The following is a 23,222-nucleotide window of genomic DNA, read 5'->3' as shown; positions in this document are numbered from 1 at the left end:
AGGATTACTATATTGAATTTGTCTAAATCTCAAATGCAAAAGAAATCAATTAATCACTATTATACTCAAGAATAAAAATCAAATTTAATCGAATTATGCATATACTAATCTTGCGAGAAAGTAAAAAGATAAATTTGGAGCGATCAATCGATCTTGCAATCTACGTTTGAGACGAGATGATTTGCGAGAAAAGAATAATTAAGAATCGTAGCAAAATCTGAAAAGAGGCAAGTGAATGGAACGAAAAAGGTTTTCTTTCAAAAGCGAGAAAAAGTCTTACAAAATTCAAAATTATGAAAAAGTCTTACATTGGTTTCCTTTTGACCGCTACATATACTGGTATTAAATGAAAATAGAAATAAATGGGTCAAGGTTGCTGCAAGCAATTATAATAAAAGCCTTAAATAAAAACCCTAAATATAATAGGTATGTTTTAAGTTTGAACTTTAAAAATTAATAGAAAATAGCTCTGAATTCCAAACAACACGATCCATGTCCAAATTAAAGCCCAAGAAGTCAGGAATCCATTGCAAAAAGAATCAGCCAAAAAGGAGAAGATTTACAGAAAAAGTTATGGATGAAATAGTGGATAAAGGTTAGAATAAAAAAATTATAAAATATAAAGTAAAAATAATAAGTATTCATGAAAATTCTAATTTAATGCAAAAAATAAAAAACATGCTAAATGAAATAAATAAAAAGAGAAAAGGTATTTTGAAAGATGCAATGAGACTATATAAATGAATATAAAATATGAATCATAAGTAAACTTTGAGTATTTTAATACATTTGACTTCTAAATCTTACATGTTTGACTTAAAAGATTCTTTAACAAAGGTCAAAGTTGACCCACGAGAAATTATGATTGTATGAACAATAAATCAACCATTCATTATTTTGGGATGTCTATGATTTGAAAAATAACTTGTACTCCTAATTTATGCAAAATATATAAATTCTTTATTATTATTTTTTCTTCATTTAATTTCTTTTTCAAGATAAATTTTTTTTATTAAATAATAGAATTCCCACGAAAGAGTCTTACTAAATGAGTTCATCCGACCTAGATTGAATATATTGGTTTATATTTATATTTAATGTGACTTCTAGATATGATATTCTAAAATATATAAAATAAACCACCTACCAAATTATAGATATTGACTCGTGCACTGGGTTGAATATATATTTTTTAAATGAATTATGTGCATAGTTTATATAAAATGACTAATTTTGTGTATACTATTTTTTAAAAATAATTGTGTACATTTTTAATATAAATGATTTGGTAAAATTTTTATAATATAAAATACGATTAACTTCTACATATTAAATAGGTTAGTCTAAAAGGTTATATTGTAAAGAGGAACGATATAAATACATTCTTTAACATACTGTTAATTATTTACGGAAAATTATTAAAAATTATAAAAGAGTGAAAAATAACTATTAAATTAGAAATGTAAATTATTAAATTAAGAGTGAGATCCATATAAATTTTATTTGTTTTTAATAAATTATTGTTAAGGCTTGCAACGTTAACTGTGATGATAGACACAGACTGGCTAAAAACACCCATTTATTTGGATCTTCTCTTTTGATAATAGCTGTAACATTTTTAGCTAACTAAGGAGTCAGGTTGGAATTTAAATCAATTAAAATAGGAACTGAAATAATTAAGATTACCTAAAAAGAAGGTAAGTGATGTTAAAAATTAACTCAAACAATTAATATGGCTTAAAAGCAATGTAACTCATATTTACAGAAAAAAAATAAAGAAAAATAAGTAATTTAAGGACAAGCTAACAGTTCAGTACAATATGAAGACATTGCAAATGAAGAATGTTTATATGTTGTTGACGAATCAATCATAAAATTTGGGTTTCAGACTTCATATATTATAAATAAATAGACAATATATTCATTTTATAAAACAGAAAAATATATAAATGCAACATGTTTTCCGGTCGGGGGAGGCCGGATTTTTTAATTTTTTCTATGGAAGAAGATAAGCTTCTTTTTTTATTTTAGGAAATATTTTATGTTTACATTTTTAATTATAAAAATGTTACTTTCTTATTTTATTTTTATTTTTAATTATTTTTTAGAAAATAATAAAAAGAATAAAAAATGACCTAATTACATTTTTTGTCTAACATACATTCTATGTTTAATCTTGACCTCTAATTTTAAATCCTCACATTTAATATTCTTAATTTTTTAATAGTTTAAATTATGTCTCTCACATCAAAATTTAATCAAATAACTAACAAAAATATAATAGAAGTGTTACATATTATTGATTTCTATATTTTAATAACAAAAAAATATATTAGCTTTTAAAAAATATCAAATAATACGTATAAAAATTGTAATAAAATCCATTTTATTTCCATTTAATTATTTTATATAATTTTTGCTTGAAAATCTAAACAAATTACTGTCACCAATTTTAGACTGAGAAACTTAATTTCAACAATTAAAAAATTATTGAAACTGAATGTAAATAATTAAAAGTAGAGAGACTAAAATTATACACAAACCTAATGACATAGACTAAAAGTGCAACTAAAGCCTAATGAGATCTACATAAATATTTGAAAATAAAAAATAAAACAAAAATAAGGTAGCACTTTTATCTTTAGAATTAAACTAAAAACTAAAACATTTTCTAAAATTAAACGGCCCCTTAAATTTTGATTAAATAACCAGGCTTATTTTTGCAAAAGTTAATTCTTATAATATTTTTACATTGTTATCTAATTATGTATTAGTAAAAATTATTGTTTTTTGTAACAAATAGTTTAAAAATTATGTATTTTGATTATTCGACATTGTAAATTCTTTTACACTGAACAAACTTTAATTTGCTTTATCATTCAATTAGTTTGACATTTAATGCAAAATCTTAATATTGTTAAAATTATTTGACATCTAATATAAAATTTCAAAGTTGTTAAATTTGTTGAATGATGAGGTAATAAACATATACTGTGCAAAAAATAAATATATATTATTAATAACACAGTGAATCAAAACAAAACGTTCAATTAGTCTACTTAATTATGGTAACATTTAAATTAATTTTTTTTGTACTATATATATATATATATATATATATATTTTGTTCATATTTAGTAGAATTCAGACTCAAGACTAAATGTGAAGCTAAAATGATTTTTTGGCAATTGATCCACATGTTCAGTGATATTTCTCATATTTTTAAAAAGAGAAATTAGATCAAATATAATTTTTATAAAGTTCTTTAAAATAAAATTATGTATATATTAATTAATTGGAAGAGGTTCAATTGTAAAATGTTGAGTCAAATACTAATTAAATAAGTGTTGTTAAAATTTTAAATTGGCCTATATGATAAAATGTACTAAAAGAAAAGATAGGGCACAAGCCTTACATAACGAATTTGAGTTAAGATACTCATTGTTGGGGAGTAGGCAGAAGGAATAAATAGTTGAAGTTACTGTTTACCTACTAAATTTGACGAAACAGGACTTTCTGCATCATTTAAATTTGTTCTGACTTCTGAGATGTAATTAAGTTACCATCATTTGCAGCTGTAATACTATATAGCCTAGAAGAGTTGTCAGTTCCCATTGATGTGTTACCTGTGGGGAACAAGTTTAAGTGGGGAACATTTCCTCCTTAGACATGAGCAAGTGTAGTAGGTAATCATTTTTTATTCTTTATTTTTTGTGAAGAGGTTGATACCACTCAATTCAAGACCAACCTTGCTAAAAGAAAGGTTAAAAAGTTTATAGAATTCAATAATGGATGACATTAACAACAAATCTGAGAGCCAAAATTTGCCTTTTTTAATAAGGAGAAATTGTTTCAGCATGAATGAAAATACTTTGATCCTTAGGCAGAGTTTTGAAAGTTTACTGTTTCATCAAATCTTAGGCACCACCAAATACATAAGTAAGCAAAAGTGTACATCAAACTATGTCATGACATGAATTGGGATACTATGATCCATAAAATGGATTCCACTGGGTAACGGAATTAAAATAGAAGCCTCATGTTTTGATTATATATAATTTATCATGACCATAACTTTCTGCACATGATTACGAGACATCATGGGATGATAAAATTGTAAAATAAACAAATATGATGAGTATAGAAAGTGTAACTCTAATTACAATTAATGTAGGTAATCACCTTGTTTCTCCTCTACCTTGGAGAAAAAGAGATGTATTAGTAGAAGGAAAACTAGCATCCGTGTCTCTATTTCTACTATAGGAACTTGCGCTCATCTTATCGAAGGAATAAGGTTCAAGGGAGTGCAAGAATTCATCAAAACCCTCCTGGTAAGTTATCTCGCCTGACTTTGTCAACTCATCTGGTAAATCAACTTCTCCATCCAAAAGCCTCACCACTTGCCTCATGCTAGGCCTAGCAGTGGGGGCACCATTTGAACACATAAGCCCCAATTTCAACACCAAGAGCACCTCTCTTTCATGAAAAACACCATTCAGTTTTGGGTCCACCACATCAAGAATTCTCCCTTGTCTGTACCTGCTCCACACCCAATCCACCAAAACCAAATCTTCTGGTAATGCCTTTAGCTCAACTGGTCTGAGCCCACATGCCACCTCTAGTAAAAGTGCACCAAATGCAAAAACATCAGTGCTAGGAGTGGCCTTTCCTGTCCTAGGCAACTCAGGTGCCAAATAGCCTAAGGTACCCACCACTCTTGTGGTACACGGATTAGCCCCATGTTCATACAACCTTGCTAATCCAAAATCCCCTAGTCTTCCATTGAGTTCACCATCTAACAGCACATTGCTAGCCTTCACATCTCTGTGTATCACCACTTGCTCATAGCCCTCATGAAGATACAAAAGTGCTGAAGCAACATCCTTTATGACCTTAAACCTTTGCTCCCAACTTAGGATTGTTTCTGGCTCATCAAATAAGTACTTGTCTAAGCTCCCATTAGCCATGAAATCATACACAAGGAGGAGGTCGCCGCGGCGGCGACACCACCCCAACAACTGAACCAAATTCCGGTGGCGAAGCCTGCCTATGCTGGCTATTTCTGATACAAATTCTCTCAGGCCTTGTTTTGACTCGTGTGAAATTCTCTTAACCGCAACTTGTGTATTGGAATTTGGCAGTGTTCCCTTATAAACTCTACCAAATCCACCTTGCCCAAGTAGCTCTTTGTCTTTGAAACCTTTTGTTGCTTTCTTGAGCTCTTGGTAGGAGTACCTGTGTGGCCCAATCTCAAGCTCCCAATCTTCTATAACATCAGCATTCTTGTTTCTTCTGTACATGTAGATGCCAAGTAAAATTGCAGACAATACAAGAACAAAACCAGAGACTGAAACTCCTGTTATCAAAGATGTGTGACTCTTTTTTGGCCCCGCAAATGGAAGCTGTGGAAGAGAAGAGAGATCAAGAGGTGGAGCTTCTCCATTGATTTTGAAGCTCCAACCCAAAATGTAATGGGAGCTAGCAAGCAACCCTGTTGATGCAGAGAACCCGACATACATGGAATCCTTAAGGATTGGTGAGAGATCCACAGCATAGGACAAGATTGGCCTCTTGGGTTTGGTAGAAGAAGCAGAAAGTGTGACATTGATAACATTCTGAGCAGAATCATAATCAACCCAAGCTAGAATGGGTTTCCCACTTTTGAGATTGAGATTTTGTTTGGTTGAACCATTGTCCTCAGTGTAGTAACCTGCAGTAGAAGAAGCATTGGAGGCCAAGTTGTTGATGTCAATTCCAACGTGGTTGTCATTGATGTCCCCAAACTCAAAGTCTTGAACAGTGTCAAACTCAACAGCAAAGAGGTGGTTAGAGAAGTTTCCAATGTCACTTGAGTTAAGAAGACCAAGATATTGGCTTGGAAGAGCCTTGAGATCCTTAGAAGTTGCAATTGTAAAAGCAAGGCCATGCCCTCCTAGCTTTGGATACTCAGGAACAATAACCAAAGCAAATGAGGAAGAAAAGGAGAAAGCTTTATCATCACTAGAGTTCTTGAACTGAAAAGGAGTTGGATAAAAAGCATGACCCATTAATCTACTGGTTTCATTTGTGAGCTTCAATATTCCATTTTGTTCTATTTCTGCTGCACCATTCAAGGTTATGTTGTTGCTGCCCACACCCTCGAATCCAGCATAGAAAAGCTGGTTAGGTTGAGATGAAACTGGGATCAGAAGGAACACCAACACATAGAAGAGTTGGAGGAGCAGGTTGCCCATGAGAAAAGATGTAGAAAATCAAGGACTTTGAAAGATACTCACAAGGGCCTTAAAGCTTGAAAATATTAATCGGTATAAATGGATGTGTTGGGAGGAAAGAGAAACCACTATAAAGAAGAAATTATTTGGTGATATGAGGCCTACTCATATCTTTAGTTTCACCTAGTTATTTTATGACATATGTTGGAGTTTTATTAAATTTTTTATTAACTAAAAAATATTATCATATCTCGCATGGTAATCGATTAAAATCATGAATACGTGGTAGCCCTAAACTGTCCAATAAATTTTGTATTTAAGGGTTTAAGTTTGCTGAAATTTGAAGGAGGTTGGTGAAGAATATGTTGCTGACATTGATGGGGTGGCTATGTAGGAATGAAGCAAAGACAGGAACTAGTTGTTGTCTACGTGGGTCAGTGGTAAAGTGAAAAAGCTGTGGGTTTGGCTGCTACATAACTAAGTGGAGGATGTCAAAAGTCCAACATTTAATTTGAATAGTATAAAAGCATATGAATATGATGCATCAAAGTGGAGCAGACATATCTCTGTTATTATTATCTTTCTGAAACTGAAAGGATTCTACTTGTCACCTCTACAATTTTGAATTTGATCGTTTTCAATACCTTTTACGTTTATTTTGGTAGAAATGATGATGGTAAAATGATCTAGAAAACGTAAAAAATTTAGTTTCTAACTGAGAATGATAAAGTAAAGATGAGTTTATAATAAGGTGTTTCTTGTACTTATAAATTTGAGAAAATATTATATATTTTCTTTAGATTAACGAATGTAATTTTTTAATGTTTTAAATGAGAGGATATCTATACTTTTTTCAATTAAATTAAATTTTAGATTATAAGAATCATGACTTGTTTGTGAAGAGTCCAAAAGTAATTCTAAAAATATTGATAATTATCTTCTACTCGTCAATGTGTAATGTGTTTTGTTATTAAATATATTTTTGAAAACTAAACATATTTTTAAGTTGATTGCTTGAACTTTACTCTAGACCTGAATAAAGATGTTAGTAGTTTTGTTTTGAGAAAAAAAAAAAAAAAAGAGAAAGGGAAATTTAATTATAAATAAAGATAAATTAACGTAGTCAGTGACATTAAGTTGAATCCAACTTCGAATGAATACAATTATATTAACTATTTAGAAGAAAATTTTACTGTTTATAAAAATCTTAACGAATAAGGTTATTTTAAGCAAATGATACACGATGTCTAAAAATAATAATAAAAAAATTTAATTTGTCAAACATAAAACATCATATTTGAGTTAAATTCATTTTATTTTAAATCAGATGAAATCTAACGTGAGATATTGATGACGTGAATAAAAAATTTTAAAATTAAGTTATTTTAAAAATTTATGTTTACAACAGCAAAGGTTTAAATTTTAAAATTATTATTTTAAACAGACTTTTACCTGATTAACTTCTTCGTACATGCAAATCTCAACGTTTTAAGTTTTTATAAATATATAATAAAAAATTAATGCATAAATAATTTTTATTAAAAATTAAAGTATTTAACATTTATTCATATACTATATCTGATGATTTTTTAATGTATGTTTAAAAAATTGTTCCTAATTTTACGTGTAAAGTTTCTTGATTAACGATATAATATAGGAAAAAGGCGAATTTATTGGCTTTTATATTTGTTTCTTTAATCCTTCTGTCATATTCTTCTGTAGAAAGATTCCAAATATATGGTCGATCTGCTAAAGGTTCAATGGACTAGTTTTCTTCGTTAATTATTCATTTATTTTAACTATTATTTTATTAACGTCATCCATTGTTTTCAAACAGACATGCGCTACTCCTTTATCCAATCTTAGATTGCTAATATAAAAATGCCACAGGGGTTAATAAAACTGCCAAAAAAATATAAAATATTGATGAAACTATCCAACTTTAATTTGATCTAAGAAGATAAATTAATAAACCAATTGTGGTACATGTAACATTCAAACTCTACAATCCTTTGTTAAAAAAATACTAATCTAAAACATTAGATTAGAAAGGTAGCAATTATATTCAACGATTGTAACGGGATAAAAATAGAATGTTAAGATCTGCTAAAATAACAACAATAATAACAGCAACAAAATAATAATTAAGGTTGGGTGCAACGGATAGAAATTGAGGATTAGTGGGTTGTCTTTCAATGATTTTATTTAATTTGTTTAGTCTAATGGGGACAACTGATCGAGTTTCTGGTATGATTGTTTAAGACTCCAACATGCATGATTACATGGTATTCCCCCTTTTTATTTATATTAGTATTGTGATACGGTTTTAAACATTGATTTTTTCTTTATACTATATATGTTCTTATGTAAGTATTTATTTCAAACGTCGATGCTTAATAAATGTTTGAACCCAAAGCAACTTTATTTTATTAAAATTTATAATTATAATACTCCCAAACATATTATATTTTTCTTATTAAAAAAATAATTGAAGATTAAATTTCATTATTTAAATTTTTCATAATAACTTCATCTTAAATTTAAACATAAAATATGTTTCGTTCTATTTTATATCAACACTAAACAACGCATTTTATGTATAAATCTTTCTAATTACATTTTTATAAACATATGTAAGCAAAATTTTATTTTAAATACATACATAATTTGTTCACAACATATTTTGAATATTAAGTATCAGTCCATGTTAAAAAAAATTGAGATAAAATGTAATTTTCAGTTAATTTTGGAATCAATACATGCATAATCTAGAGGTTGACATCTAGATCAGTCTCCCAATCAGAATCACAATAAGCAAAGAAGTGAAAGTTTGAGCATATTTTAAATTGTAAACTAAATTGTTGAGTTCCATAAAGGTATTTAAGTATACATTTGACTGCCTTCTAATAAGTGTCTAAAGGATTGTGCATGAATTTATAGACCTTATTGATAGAGAAGGTGATGTCTAGTCATGTTATAGTAATATATTGTAGTTCTCCTACTATTGGTCTAAGGATCATGAAAGCAAATTCTTTGATGAGCAGAGAGTTTGAGACTAGAAATCATATGTAGGCATTAGTTTACATGATTTCATATTAGCTCTCTTTAAGAGACTAATAATATATTTTGTTTGAGAGAGATGAAGAGTGCCTTCTAGACTTCTAAATGTCTGAATGCCCAGAAAATACTAAAGTTGACCAAGATCCTTTACAACAAATTTAGAATGAAGAGTTTCAGTGATTGCTTGTATTTCTGATGAAGAACTTTCTATTATCAATATATCATCAACATAGACAAGTATATATAAGGATGATGTGTGAGATAATCTGATGAAGAGTGAATTGTCATATTTGGTAGCATGGAATCCTAAGTGAACATGAGTATTATTGAGTTTCTCAAACCAAGCCCTTAGTACTTGTTTGAGACCATACTTTTGTCAGTTTGCATACTAGCTTTTGATTCCTAACTTTGAAACTCAGTGGTTGACTCATGAACACCACTTCTTGCAGCTCTCAATTCAAGAAAATATTATTTACATCTAGCTGATGAATTGGCCATTGCTAGATAAAGCAAGTGAAAGAATAATTCGAATGGTAATAGGTTTGACAATAGGACTGATTGTTTTAGTGTAATCAAATCCTTCAAGCAGTGTAATTGGGTTGCTTTTGATTGAGTTATCCTCTTATGATTCCCTTCAAAGATTCTACACTTGTTGATTAGCATAAGAATTCACGGATCTCTTGGTGCCCTATTGCCTCCTTGATTTTTGCTCTCAGACCATTCTCAAACTTCATACACTTTGACGCTTCACTGTCCGCCATCTGATACGGAGGGTAGTACAATGCCAACTCTTCAAACTTGGCGGTGAACTCGCCAATAGTCATACTTCTTTATTTCAATTTCTAAGAATTCTAATTCCTTTCTATTCCTTACATTAGTTGAAAAATATTTGTTAAGTAATGTTTCCTTGAAGGCATTCCAGACAATATCTCTGTCTTCATTCTCAAATGTCATCCTAACATGCTTCCACTAGTTTTCAGCTTCATCAACCATCAAGTACACAACATATGTTACCTTTTGTGTCTTAGTGCATAACAAAGTGTCAAAAATCCTTTCAAGCTCTCGAATCCAAGCTTGTGCTCCAGCTAGGTCATAACCTCCCTTGAGTTGAGAAGGATTTCTCTTTAGAAACCTATCCAATCCTTCGTGCTCATTTTCATCTTGAGTGCCACCACGACATTCTAGACCATCAGCCAATCTGTTAAGGACAATTGTCGTTGCTAGACTATACCTTCTTGCCATGACTTATCCTGAAATCCATCATAAACAAACAATCTAATACTTATATTTTAATCTTCTCTTTTATTTTTTTCTTTTCACTTTCCCATCCTTCCATATTTTGCTTTCTTCATTTGGCTTCTTGAGAGACTTCATCAAGGACTACACCAAGCTGAACCGCGACCCTCCACACTCCATATCCTTTTCCAATCATGTGATTCTTATTAACAAGGGGGAGTTCAAAATGTGTGAAATTTTGCCAAACCTCGCTACATGTTAATTGAGTTTCTTGTTGCATGTTAGTTGAGGCCTTGCTGTGTGCTTAGATGGACTCTTGCCTTAGGATTAGTTAAGATTTTATTTCATGCAATCTCATGGAAATTGTCCCCATTATGGTATGGAAGGAGACTAAATAATAGGAGTTACAGTGTGGATATGAGGATTAGAACAAACCAGAACTTGAGTGAACCCCATATAACTCTTGCATGTAAAAAGGGTATTGTGTGATGTATTCCTTAAGAATATAGGGAGAGAGCAAGAAACCGAATGAGGAAAACAGATGGACCTATTAATTAATCTCATGACAGCATAAGTAAGGATGTTCTGTAACAAAAGTAATAACCTTGAATTTTCCTTATCTTCATTAGTAGTCATACGAATAGGACTTATTTTGTAAGTTGTGCACATATTGTATATAGAGATAGACTAAGTGAACAGGATACTTGTCTTTTTGTTGCGATTGTTCGTATGAAGAATGAACTGATATTTTATTATTGTATTTGATTGAGATTAATATGCTGGAGGGCTGAGTTTTTAATTGTATAGTGATAGGATTCAACCCTTAGCATTTTATAAGAGTGGCCGTGAGGATAATTTGACAATTACCGATAATTTACTCATACAAAAAAAATAGTGCAGAGGACACAATTTAATAATTAGTACATGGTGTGCACGCATGACGACAATGAATTAAAGGACTACAATTCGAGAGTTATGATCCAACAATAAAAAATTGATAAAAAGAAAGGAAAAGATAGTGATTAGGCATGGTATATATTAAATTCTCTAAAGACCGTAAGTGAGAGTCATAGGTAGAAACATTTATAATGAAACAAAATAAATCTATACTGATAGATGTACCCCGAAAACAATGAATAATGACATTAGGAAAAGTTAGAGTGGCTCATGAAGTAATGAATAAATAAAAAGAATAGATTAGAATGGAGTAAGAATGATGCAGCGCTTAAATCAAATAAACCTCTGGGAGTTAGGTGACGGTGATATATATATATATATATATATATATATATATATAAGCATTGGCAATAAAAAGGGGAGGAAGAGAATAAGAATTTAATAAACAACCTAATCACAAGAAATTCTATTTTGTACATTGCTTAATCCAATTCCATAGTGGTCCAGTAGAGAAATGAGTGAAAAGAATTTAAGTTCAAGAACCGTAGAAGAACTAGTCCCTAAGCAAATAATTCTTGGTGAAATTCAACCTAAATTAACAAATAAATGGCTGGATAGTAAATGAATAATTCAATCATGTGAAGTTTTCAACTACTAGACTCTTCCCAAGGAATTCCTAAATCATGTAACCCAAAAATACTTAAAGTTGAAGGATCAATAAGATGTGAAATAATAAAATAGGACTTGACTTAAGTCACCTTGTATGAAAACCTATTTTGGTGTGCAAATAAATAAACAAATAAATAAATTTCAGAAATCAAAGCTTATGAGAACAAAGGGATGGAATTAATTAGAGACCACGCTATTATCATGTATCATATTCATAAAAGAGAAAACGGCTTAAGGTTATAGTTGGCATAGCTATGGGACGCTTGTGTTAGATCAACGATGAACCTTGAGGATGGTAAAGCGGGGACTTTAGTGTTAATTTTGTATTAAACTTGTTAATTACTCTGTTTTAGTATTCTATTTTTAATTTTTCTGCATTTTGTTGTGACATTCTAACATCATAAACTCAAGTACAGTGAACGTATATCTAAGAACACGGTACTTGATTGTAATGTCACACACACATCTGAATATATTTATATAGGATAGTTAACGTGCATAACCAAATATTGCTTAGTTGCTCATGTAAGAATTTCAAGTGTGCATCATCAGCAATATTCATTTAATCTTTCAAGTAATTAATCTAAGTATAATTTAAAGACTAAGCCGACTGGTTGAACGACATTTGAAATTAACTAATTCATAATACATAGTCACAACATAGTTCATTTGGAGACTGGGGAAAAATAAAAGAGGCCAAAACACATGCCACATCCCAGGGAGAACATAATTATACGTCATTCAAAATATTCAAAAAGTAACTACCAATTCCCATGTCATTCCCCTTAACATCCCCATCTTGTAAAAAGAAAGGACATTCACACACACACACACACACACACACACACACATAAATATATATATAACACTACATCAGTATAGAGGAATGTATTTCTCTGAAGGATCAGAGTCTGATGAGCAGGATAGTGTAGCATCCGGGTTAGAAGGCAGACTAGGCAGGTCTTCATCTACGTCTTCCAACCAACCAGGCGTAGGTAGAGGTACACGGGATAGTGGAGAGGGCATAGGGGGTGAGGGACTACGGTGTGAGGGGCCAGCCTCGTTGATGGGGGAAGTCTGTGGGATGGAGTAGGTAGACAGGGTCGAACGGTGGACTCAATGACATGGATGTCTATGCACTCGGGCTCCTGATGATATGAAAGATTTGTCACGAATTCTCATCAAAATATAAACAAAATAATGTAATACTAGGGTGTTAACCTGGATCGTCTCCTATGAATCATTGGATGAGTGACCAAATATCAAACATATGGTGTGCAGTGTATTCAGAAAGCAAGTAAAAAGGGGGATTTTGTGATTTCAAGTTCAATCTACTTAAGCAGAAAATTAAATTGCAAAGTTCAATTAATAGAATATAGTAACCCCTAGTTCATTCATATAGACTATATCCTTATTCCTCTCAAGATTTAATACTCTACCTCTCCTCCCAAAATTAGGTTAATTTAACAAGCAAAAATTAACCTTATGTTTCCATACGAATTAAGTAATTCAATGGACTCCAATCTCTCATCCCAAGATTATGCAACCTTAGAAATAAACTAAGAATTAAGCAATTCAAGTTTAGAATCTCATTAAAACGAAGTAGGGTTAATTAAGCAATGTCCTCCTCTTTCAACCATTAATTCAATCCAAAAGATTAGGAAAAGGAAATTCATGAAAGAAAAGGAATTATATTAACATTCAAAAGCCAAGGAATTCAATAATCCATATGAACTCAATAAGGATTACAAAAGGTTTAGCCCTCCATGAGGATGGGTTTATTACAAAGTAAAAGTAAAGAGAAATCAATAACATCAAGATGAAAAATCAAAGAGAAATAAGAAGAAAATACAAATCAAACCCTAGGTTGGACCCTTAGTTGTCACCCAAGGCCGACCTAGGCTCTCCAAGTGTTCCCAATATGGAAAAAATCTAAAAGTGTAAAAAGCTTCTCAACCCTAATTTCCAAAATCCATTTATAGTGAAGTGGTCGTCGCCTATAGTAGTTACTATGAAAGTCATAGTAGCTACGCATAACATCCCATCCTGTCAGCCCTCTTTGGAGTGTCCACTATGAAACCAAAGTGGCTATGCACAACGCCTCTTCAAACTAGGGTCTCTGTAGTATCTACTATGGCTCCGAAAGTGATCACTTTGTTCTACCCTCTGGTTCTAGCTTGCTGTAATGTCCACTATGGAATCTAAAGTAGTCACTTTCAACTAAAATTTTCTCAAAGGCTAGAAATCTATGGAATAAGCCTAGAAATTCCTATACAATTATTCAAATGATCAAAATTGCAAATTATATCTATGTAAATCAATATAAATTAACTAAAAATTAAGAAACCTATGATATTTGACCAAAATGATGTTTTTATGTTATTTACACTTCTTAAGTCTATTTTTCTATCAAGGCACACTAAAAAGACAAGTAAAAATCTAATAATATGTGGATTCATCAGCTCCACAAGAGGAGGAGAGGATGGTTGAGGTATATGGGCATCAGGGGCCACATCAGGAACATGTAGGAGAGCAGGGACATCAAGGCCCATAGGGGCAGGCCCAGTCTGTAATATCTTGCACTTTGATTTAAATAAAATGAGGTTTATTAAAGTATAATTGGAATAGATTTGGATAGAATTTATATATAAAAAAAATTATAAAAACAAAATGTGAACAGTAAAACTGCCTTTGAACACTGTCGATGAATAGTAAACTGCCTATGAACAGTACAAACCACGTATGAACAGTGAAACTGCTTATGTACAGTGACCGATGACATCATTAGTGACAAATGCATGACGTCATGGTTGACTCACATCCGCGTACAGTCCATGTACAGTATGCGTGCACAGTGTTTCCAGCGTGAACAGTGATCGCGAACGTTTCTGGCGTGAACAGTAAGGCGGTGAACAATGTTTCTGGCGATGAATAGTAATTCTGACAGTGAATAGTAAATTTCAAAAATTTTCTATAAAAAAGGGGTTTCACACAAAATTTTCATTTCTTCACTCCTATCCAAGGTTCTCAAAGGTTCTAAGGTTATATCCCACTATTTTCTCTCATACTAAACCCTCCTAAACTTAGATTTCTCTTCAGATCTGTGATTCTACGTCCGTTCTAAAGGATTTCAAGTAAGTTTCTCTTAGTTTGAAGTTATATTTATCGTTTGTTTCTCTTCTTCTTCTTCTTCTTCTTCTTATACATGTTTATGATGTTCTTAGGAAAAACTCCGTTCTAGAGTTAAAATCTTCAGTTAAATCTTTGTAAAAGCTCTGTTTTGAGGTAAAGGGGGCTCTACTTTATCATTTTGTTATGTTTATTACTTGTATTCTCATACATCTTGTCATGTATGTGATTATATGTGGAATAATCCTTGTTTTATGAGAAATAATTGGTGAAAAGTGAGAATAATTGATTGTTATGTGATTTTATGATGAGTACATGGTGAAAATGTGATATTATGTTCAAATAGTGCATGATAAGGTATATTGAGGATGGTTGATATGATTTTATGATTTTGTGATACGAAATATACAAAGAGATGGATGTTTCATGTTTGAATATATTGTGTTTCATGTAAAAATGATGTGTATTGTGAATATACCATGGTTTGATGTATATGATGAAAAGTATGTGGAAATATGATGAAAAATATGTGTGAACATGAGAAATGACATATGTGAACATGTGAATATACTTGAAAAAGTATGATATGGAAAAATGATATGATGTAAATAGTTACAGAGATACACTAGGGAGTGGAAGATGGAGACGATATGGGATATCTTGGGGAAATGTAGGGTGGTGAGTGACATTCGGGATTGTGCATGGAATATTATGTTCGAATGCACCACATGGCCACACACTCATTTCTCGACTTGACTCCTGATCATTACCTTTGCTAAGGGACTGTCTATTGCATGCGTTGTATCTGTATTGCATTGGGCCATCCGGCGACTATTTACATGGATGTAAAAGACCTCAAGATAGAGGCATCGGATAACTATGGCCACAGGGCGCGGTAAGCGCGGATAAAAGAAAGAAAAAGAAATTTTGAATGTGTGGAATATAATATGTGTTGAGATGAGAACATGCTTTATATGATACTATGATATGTAATGCCATGATGTTTTCTTTAATCGTGATAAGATGTGTTTTATGGTGAATATGTGTTATGTATGAGTGGTAAGGTAGAGACTCACCCTTACACAACATTTTCAGGAAACCAGGATGAATAGTACCAGGCTCACAGTGCATGGATGGATGAGAACTGCTATAGGACTTAGTTAGTTTGAGTTATGTAATGAATATTTTTAGTTCTATAACATTCTTTTGAAATAGTTGTAAAACTACTATTTCTTTTTTGTTGCTGATGAAAATTTTAGGATCTTTGTTTTTCTAAAAGTACTTATGAATTAATGAAATTTTACTCTATGAACTTTATATCATTTCAATATCTCTTTCTTATTTGAGAGTTTTTGAAAGAAAATTTACTTTACTATTTAAATTTTATGAAAATTTATCATATATTGAGGAAGGAAATATAAGGTGTTACACAGTCCTAGGAGTAATGAGAGGAAAAGATATGGAGGTAGCATAAAGAGGTAAGGGAAAAACAATCTTAATAGGTAAGTCCGTAATGTAGTGAGTCTCCCAACCCCCCTCAGTAAATGATCCAAAAGACATACGGGCAAAACCCTGATAAATGGTCTGCTAGGTGGCATCATCATATATCCATAGGTCGTCCGCTGTCGGGAGGACCATCATCTTGACCATCTCGGATCCCATCTACATGCGATACATACAATGTACCAAACAAGCAAACACACACTGTCAGGCTAGTGATTTATTATTGAGTAATCTATAATATTTTATACTTGTTCAATGTTAATTGAAGGATTATTTGGTATTGGAATAGATTTAGATGGAGTTTGAAATTATTTAAAAAAAAGAAAAAGTGAACAGTACCGTATGAACAATGTCAGATGAACAGTAAAACTGCCTATGAACAGTGCAAACCGCGTACAAACCGCGTATGTACAGTGACCGCTGACATCATTAGTGACATCATCCTGACGTCATGGCTGACATCACATACGCGTATAGTACGTGTGCACAGTGTTTCCGGCGTGAACAGTAAGGCGATGAACAATAATTTTCGACGGTGAACAGTAAATTTAAAAAATTTTGTATAAAAAGGGGGTTTCACACAAAATTTTCATTTCTTTACTCATATCCAAGGTTCTCAAAGGTTCTAAGGCCATATACTGCCATTTTATCTCATATTAAACCCTCCAAAACTTAGATTTCTCGTCGGATCTGAGATTCTACGTCTATTCTGAAGGATTTGAAGTAAGTTTCTATAAGTTTGAAGTTATATTTACCGTTCGTTTCTCTTCTCCTTCTCTTTCTCATAGAAGTTCATGGTGTTCTTAGGAGAAACTTTGTTTTAAAGCCAAATCTTCGGTGAATCTTGCTATAAAACAAGTAATATTCGGTAAATCTAGTGTAAATCATTGTTCTGAGGTAAGGAGAGTTTACTTTAACCTATGAACTACGTTTTGAACGGTTTAATATGCTATTTCAAGATGTTTTGATATGATTTTGTTAGATCTATTGAATAAAAGCTATTTTCTAAGCTGTAACTATTGTTAATTGATTTAAAATGCCGAGATTTTGGCTGATCTATTATAAACTTGCCTTAGTTGAGCTGTTAAAATAATTTTGGCAGTGTGCATCATGCTGAGATATATGTTTGCATCATTATAGAGCCGAGTTACATGTTTAGGTGGGTAGACGTGTAACAATAAGTTCATGCTGAGCTGTTGTGCTGTGCTGTCTGGATTCAGATACCGGAATGGGTCGCTCCTGGACCAGCTCGATTCCTTCTGGATTACTTAGGCTGTGAAACCAGTTGGAAACCATTTTCATGCTGTGCATTAGATGGGCTGGAAATGCATGGAGTTATTGCTGTGAGAAATATTTTGCTCTATATATATGATTTTATTTTATGCTTGGTAAGCTCACCCTTGCATTTCTTTCTATGTCGTTGTGTGTGTGTACTGCGATGATCGTACGGTGGTACATGAGCAGATGTAGCAGGTGTTGCATCTACTTCACAGGCTGAGGGGCTAGTGGGGAAATGTTAGAAGCTGAAGTTGAGTAATCTTGCATTAAAGTCTCTTTTTCTTTATATTTTGAGACCTCATGTAGAGGGAGCTACGTAGTATAATTTTGGGTATTTTGAATATTATAAAATAAATGTAATATTATGTTGTTCTGTTGGATATTTGTTGTACGGAACTTTATTTTACTTTGAATGAAAAGTGAATTTTATACTTATATTCTCTATTATTTATTTATCTTAAATAAGTATGTGGTGTAGAAACAATGTTCTCGGTTCCTTATAAAAGGGGTTGTGATGCATGATTATTTTCAAAGTCCTTGTTTAGTTTTTTTCATTTGTCTATATAAATATTTCTTGATCAATACCATTGACACAGTGAACTAGATCTTCACATAAAACCATATGGGCTAACTTTTATTTCATTATTCCTACCACTCATTTTGACTCTAAGGTCCCTTTTTAAACCATGGAATTTGTTGTATTCATTCAAAGAGCATTTGTTAGTCATACACGAAATTGGCACTAATGATCATTGTTATTTTCATTTTATTATTATTATATTTATTATTATTATTATTATTATTATTATAATTATTATAATATATTTATTCTTAACTTCCATTGCCTACATTCTATTTCAATTCTTTATTATTCTTCGTTCTCTTCCTTATCCAATGAAAGGATTTGATTTTATTTATTAAGTCGCATGTAATAAAATCTGGTTGAATGTACGACAAAGATTCAGCTAAATAAACAATAAAGTTTAACTAAAATGCAGCAAAAAAATTTGGTAATACATGCAGCAAGATTTTCACACATTATGGACTCCCCCTTACTTGTCAACAAAGGTCTCAAGGTAAAGAGATAATGGATGTGAAAGATCTTGGTTCAGCTCGGTGGAAACCTTGATCAAAGTTCTTGGAGAGGCAGGGCAAAAGAATGAAATAAAGAGAGATGACGAATTGCGAGAGGAGAGGAAAAAATCAAAACACTCAAGAATCAAATGTCTTTAAATTAATTAATAGAAGGATACCCTTGACACATTCTCCCTTCGTCTTCTAATGCATGCAACAGATTTGTTAAGTTCGGTTCTTCTTCTTTATTTTTGTCCCTTCTTCTCAATGGCAAAATCCTCTAAGCGTGTAGTGCAGTAACATCAATCTGATGAGACTACGAGTGGTTGTGTTTTGATCTCCCCATGCCACTCACTTAATCATTAATGGGCTTCATTTCGGAGGAAGAATGCAGAACCATGGTCTTTTCAAGCTGGATTTGAGGGGTTTAGGTGGCTCTTAGCTTAACAAGTGAAGGACATGTTTCACATGCAGGGAAGGTTTAAATTTAATGGAGGATCTATGTAATGTTGTCAAGATTTTGGGTTTTTAAATTCTGCCTCACTTTCCTAATGTGTATGAACATCATGGCTGGAGTAACATCTACCAAATCGAGGAAATAGTTGAGTAGGATACACGTGTGGATTGAAAATAAGAACACCTTAATCACGCCATGCATGAATAAGATGGGACTGAATGTCCTTTATTATATGTTTGAGGATTTTATGTATGAATGGGGTTATTCCGACAATAGTCTAAAACTTCTAACGTGGTGGATGTCCTGAAGAAATATGGGGTTCTCCTTCTTTTTTTTTTTGTGAAAGAGAAGTTATTGTGAAGGTTTTTCACTTAATGTTATTTAGTAAGACTTTTTGCACGAATTGGCTTATAATTACACTGAAACATAAGTAGGTAACAAAAGAAGCTATCAAGGCAAATCAATTTTTGAAATCAAAACACGTTTGTATATGTATATATAAGGAAGGAGGAAAAAATGAATATATATATATATATATATATATATATATATATTAAGGTGTTACATTTGTTTCGTTTCTACTGCATAATTTGTGACTGTGTGCTACGTTTGTGGAATAATTTGCAGTTTTTTCTATTTTTTTTGTTGCTCAGTGTTATTGCTTTATTTTAGTGCAACTAGATATTAGTTTTCTGCATAATTGTTATCTGCATTTTTATGCATTTTTTGTTATTTCATTTAGTTTACTTCTTTTCACTACTCATAGTTTCTAGTGAATGACAAGATCAAATCCTGGAGACTTGTGGAATCTCTGGACATTTCATAGAAACATTAGAACACATAAGCATAATTCTAAACATTTTGAAGAACCTTCATCTTCTTCATGAAATAGGTTCCATCAATCCCAACATCAACCACAACAAGCCCAACATCATAACCAACCATCTTCCTCACAACCAAGTGCATCCCAGAAAAATGAGCCATCATTGGAAGAGCTCATGAAGCAATTGACCATGAACAACATCACTTTTTAGTAGAGAACTGACGTTAGTATCAAAACTTTGGAGAATCAAGTGGGACAACTAGCCTCCTTTTTGAATCAAATGTAATCTTAAGGCTCAGGGAACCTCCCTGCACAAACTGTGGTAAATCCTAAAAATGTAAGTGCAATCACCCTGAGATCTGGAAAAGTGATGCAAGAGCCCACAATGCTCAAGGAGAAAGAAGACTCAAGTTGCACTCAAGTTATAGTTGGTCAAAATAGAGAGGAAAACACTCAAGAACAGCCAGAATCCATACCTGCCCAACCCAAGGGAGTAGAAAATGTTGAAAGAGCAATTCCTCTACCATTTCCTCATATAGTCATCCAGCCAAGTAAGAAAATTGAAGAGGCTGAGAAAGTGATTATAGAGACCTTCAGGAAGGTAGAGGTGAACATACCTTTACTAGATGTAATCAAGCAAATACCTAAGTATGCCAAGTTCTTGAAGGATTTATGTACTCACAGGAGGCGTCTTAAGGTTAATGAAAAAGTAAACATGGGTAGGAATGTTTCTGCACTTTTTGAGAAACAACGATCCACAATGCCTGAAAAATGTAAGGACCCAGGAACATTCACCATCCCATGCATCATTGGTAATAATAGGATTGAGAATGCCATGTTAGATTTAAGAGCATCCATAAATGTCATGCCATTTTCCATTTTTACTGTACTATCTCTTGACCCTCTGCAGCCTATAAGTGTGGTTATCCACTTAGCTAATAGGAGCATAACAAATCCAGCTGGGGTTGTTGAAGATGTGCTAGTTAGAGTAAATGATCTTATCTTCCTAGCTGAATTCTACATCCTGGATATGCAAGAGGGAGAGTCAATGAAGAGTGCTGCACCTATTATCCTAGGAAGACAGTTCTTGAAGACCACAAGAACAAAAATTGATGTGCACGCCAGGACACTTACTATGGAGTTTGGAGATAGCATTGTGAGCTTCAACATTTTGGACGCCATGAAACACCCATTTGAAGAACATTCTGTCTTCCAGATTGATTTGTTTGATGATTTGATAGATGAACAATTTTTTGAACTTTTAGAAGAAGATTTTTCTCTTACTTTTTCTAAACTTATAGACACTTCCATTTGTGAATATTGTAATAATTCCTCTATGTGTGACACTTGTATTTCTGACTTTTGAATGTGAATTCTGTAACTTATGATATTGGAGAGATTGAAAAACTAGTAAGGGTAGAATGTGATTTATTGAGTTCAGCAAGAACAATTGAATTTAACTCCTTTGATTTGAATGTTGCAGAGATTTCTTCTAATGAGAGTGTCAAATTAGTTCCCTCTGTGGAGCAACCTCCCATACTGGAGCTCAATCCTTTGCCAAAACATCTGAAATATGCCTATCTAGAGGCAAATGAAAAACTTCTAGTGATAATCTCCACCAAGCTGAATATTGATTGATGAATCCATATTTTTACTGATATTTTAGCATAATTCCAACATAATTAATAAAAAAAATATATGAAGAAAGCAGAAAAACTTAGAAAAAAGAGAAGGAATTGAAGTTTGTTTACATATGTAGTTATCTTAGCAATTGTAGAAATTTTGCTTAGAAATTAAGTTTTTAATCTTGTTTTTGAAGGAATAAATTGAGCAAGGATCATGGAAATGGAGGCTTGATGACAAGGAAGAAGAAAGAAGCAAGTCTGGACTCCAAAAACACAAGACCAAGAAAGTGCAAACTGGACGTGATCACTATTGTCAGTAAAAGTGATCACTGTAGAGTTCAAAAAAGAAGAAAGCCTGGGCGTTATTACTTTTATCAGTAAAAGTGAGTGTTCCAGAGAGGCAAATATCAGGAAAAGCTTTGCGTAACCACTATTATCAGCGAAAGTGAACGTTCCAGAGAGCCTTCAACTTGGCGAGTTGCGCTTAATCACTTTTATTCTTAAGAGTGATCACGCGCAACCACTTGAGCTCTGCGTAGTCACTTTTATCAGCAAGAGTGATAGTTCCAGAGAGCCTTCAATATCAGGAAAGTTGCGCGTGGTCACTTTTTCTCATAAAAGTGTTAACGCGCAACCATAAATAAACCTTCTGCGTGGCTACTATTTCTCATAAAAGTGATAATGCGCAAATCTAGAAAATTCTATAAATAACAGAAACGTGCAGATTTTCTGCGATTCAGTTTTATTTTTCCATTTTTCTATTAGATCTCGTTGAGAGAGCTTGAGAGAGAAGATTGGGGTCAAGTCTTGAAGCTTCCACAAAGAGGAATCGGATTGGAGCTTCTAGCCATGGCTTCTTGGAGTTTTTCTTCTTCTTCTTCTTCTTTCTCTTTCTTTTCTCCCATGTCTGAGTAGTTTTTTTTGTAGTTAGGAGTTTATGGAACTCAAATTGATGTATTGATTTGACTCTTGCTTCTGAATTTTGAGTTCTTGGATTAATTGAATTGTGAATTCTGTTTTTCTTGCAATCTATGAATGGAAATTCATTTGATTCATCTTAGAGGAACAATTACCAATGGAAGTTGGATTTGCTTATCTGATCTGAGTTAGCAATCAGAATTTGGGGATTTCTTAGGGATAAGGAGACCTAATTTTGCAATCTTAAGGTTCTAAGTCATAATGCAACTTGAAATTGAACTTCACCTAAGGGATTAGGGTGGTTTAGTTACTTGTTAGGGTCAATGAGTTAAGGAATTACC

At 32.4% G+C, this 23,222-nt stretch overlaps 3 protein-coding genes across 5 annotated transcripts in view; 1 reads left to right on the top strand and 2 right to left on the bottom strand.

Moving 5' to 3' along the window:
• Nucleotides 1-3,640: 3,640 nt before the first annotated feature.
• On the bottom strand, nucleotides 3,641-7,267 carry LOC113851364 (L-type lectin-domain containing receptor kinase S.4-like). Its single transcript, XM_027481828.1, has one exon. It carries the CDS (start codon nucleotides 6,231-6,233, stop codon nucleotides 4,179-4,181), a length of 2,055 nt encoding a protein of 684 aa, XP_027337629.1. The 5' UTR covers nucleotides 6,234-7,267; the 3' UTR covers nucleotides 3,641-4,178.
• A 5,404-nt stretch (nucleotides 7,268-12,671) lies between these two features.
• The window catches only part of LOC113850545 (ribulose bisphosphate carboxylase/oxygenase activase 2, chloroplastic-like), a 44,867-nt gene continuing 34,316 nt past the window's right edge, over nucleotides 12,672-23,222 (bottom strand). For 2 of the 3 annotated variants that reach the window (XR_003502206.1, XM_027481112.1), the window contains one exon: nucleotides 12,688-13,222. The gene's annotated coding sequence lies outside the window, so the exon portion shown is untranslated. Of the gene's footprint in view, nucleotides 13,223-23,222 lie in introns of all 3 variants that reach the window. The other variant, XR_003502205.1, reaches the window with a different exon arrangement.
• Nucleotides 20,724-21,704, top strand: LOC113850874. The gene has a single exon (XM_027481398.1). It carries the CDS (start codon nucleotides 20,724-20,726, stop codon nucleotides 21,702-21,704), a length of 981 nt encoding a protein of 326 aa, XP_027337199.1.

The sequence above is a fragment of the Abrus precatorius genome, unplaced genomic scaffold, assembly GCF_003935025.1.
Source record: "Abrus precatorius isolate BTA unplaced genomic scaffold, Abrus_2018 Scaffold9, whole genome shotgun sequence".
NCBI lineage: Eukaryota > Viridiplantae > Streptophyta > Magnoliopsida > Fabales > Fabaceae > Abrus > Abrus precatorius.
This window is presented reverse-complemented; position numbering and strand designations above follow the sequence as displayed.